At 57.4% G+C, this 1710-nt stretch overlaps 1 protein-coding gene across 1 annotated transcript in view; it reads left to right on the forward strand.

Moving 5' to 3' along the window:
• Window positions 1–795: 795 nt before the first annotated feature.
• LOC137617708 (formin-2-like) overlaps window positions 796–1710 on the forward strand; it is a 999-nt gene continuing 84 nt past the window's right edge. The window contains exon 1 of the mRNA XM_068347705.1: window positions 796–1710. This exon is cut by the window's right edge and continues 84 nt beyond it. Coding sequence (XP_068203806.1) covers window positions 796–1710 — 915 coding nt within the window.

The following is a 1710-nucleotide window of genomic DNA, read 5'->3' on the forward strand; positions in this document are numbered from 1 at the left end:
AGGTCAAGGTCACGGTCAAGCAACGTGTCCAATTCACGTAATCAGCCATAAGTTTGGACATCGTTGTCACAGAGACTTCAAACTTGGTTCATATTTCAGTGTATGGAAATCCATGCCAATTAATACACGTTAAGGTCAAAGCTCAGGTCAATATCGAGCAAAAGATCGAGAAATACAGTGCCACAGCAGAGGTCTGCGCCATACTGAGTGCCCCTCTAGTTTCTCTATTTCACGATCACTCCATCTAAGAAGATTGAATAAATAAAGAAGGATGGTTGATAACACAGTGAGTAGAGACGAAATATAAAGCCAAAGAGTGACACCCCGAACACAGTCATAAAGAAATACCAGTTATAACTTTTATTACAACATTAGGTTTATTTATTGCGGCTTATTCGTCATCGCCAACATCTTAATGGCCTCGCTTACGAGGGTTGAACCGCGTTCCTTGTAATACGTTATGGCAACAAAGAAATGATAATTGACTCCCCCGCTCCCCAGGTGGAGGGGGACCTTCGTGGAGGTTGACTTTCCTGAGGCTCCGGCCCCCCAGGCGGACGGGGATCTTCCAGGTGTCCCTTCCCCCACAGACTGAGCGGGACATTCCTGGTCCCAGCCCCAGGTGCAGGGGAACCTTCGTGGGGCATCAACCCCAGGTGGAGGGGACCTTCCTCGGGCCCCAGGCCCCCAAGTGGCGGGGGACCTTCCTTCCCCCTTGCCCCCATGTGGTGGGGGACCTTCCTGGAGCTCCCGCACTGCAGGTGGAGGGGGATCTTCCTTCCCCCTTGCCCCCATATGGAGGAGGACCTTCCTGGAGCTCCCACACTCCAGGTGGAGAGGGATCTTCCTTCCCCCTTGCCCCCATGTGGAGGGGGACCTTCCTGGAGCTCCCGCACTCCAGGTGGAGAGGGATCTTCCTTCCCCTTTGCCCCCATGTGGAGGGGGATCTTCCTTCCCCCTTGCCCCCAAGTGGAGGGGGATCTTCCTTCCCCCTTGCCCCCAAGTGGAGGGGGATCTTCCTTCCCCCTTGCCTCCATGTGGAGGGGGATCTTCCTTCCCCCTTGCCCCCATGTGGAGGGGGATCTTCCTTCGCCCCCATGTGGAGGGGGCTCTTCCTTCACCCTTGCCCCCATGTGGAGGGGGATCTTCCTTTCCCCTTGCCCCCATGTGGAGGGGGATCTTACTTCCCCCTTGCCCCCATGTGGAGGGGGATCTTACTTCCCCCTTGCCCATGGAGGGGGATCTTCCTTCCCACTTGCCCCCATGTGGAGGGGGATCTTCCTTTCCCCTTGCCCTCATGTGGAGGGGGATCTTCCTTCGCCCTTGCCCCCATGTGGAGGGGGATCTTCCTTCCCCCTTGCCCCCATGTGGAGGGGGGATCTTACTTCCCCCTTGCCCATGGAGGGGGATCTTCCTTCCCACTTGCCCCCATATGGAGGGGGATCTTCCTTTCCCCTTGCCCCCATGTGGAGGGGGATCTTCCTTCCCCCTTGCCCCCATATGGAGGGGGATCTTCCTTCCCCCTTGCCCCCATGTGGAGGGGGATCTTCCTTCCCCCTTGCCCCCATGTGGAGGGGGATCTTACTTCCCCCTTGCCCATGGAGGGGGATCTTCCTTCCCACTTGCCCCCATATGGAGGGGGATCTTCCTTTCCCCTTGCCCCCATGTGGAGGGGGATCTTCCTTCCCCCTTGCCCCCATATGGAGGGGG

Source organism: Palaemon carinicauda, chromosome 23 (genome assembly GCF_036898095.1).
Source record: "Palaemon carinicauda isolate YSFRI2023 chromosome 23, ASM3689809v2, whole genome shotgun sequence".
In the NCBI taxonomy this organism is placed as follows: Eukaryota; Metazoa; Arthropoda; class Malacostraca; order Decapoda; family Palaemonidae; genus Palaemon; species Palaemon carinicauda.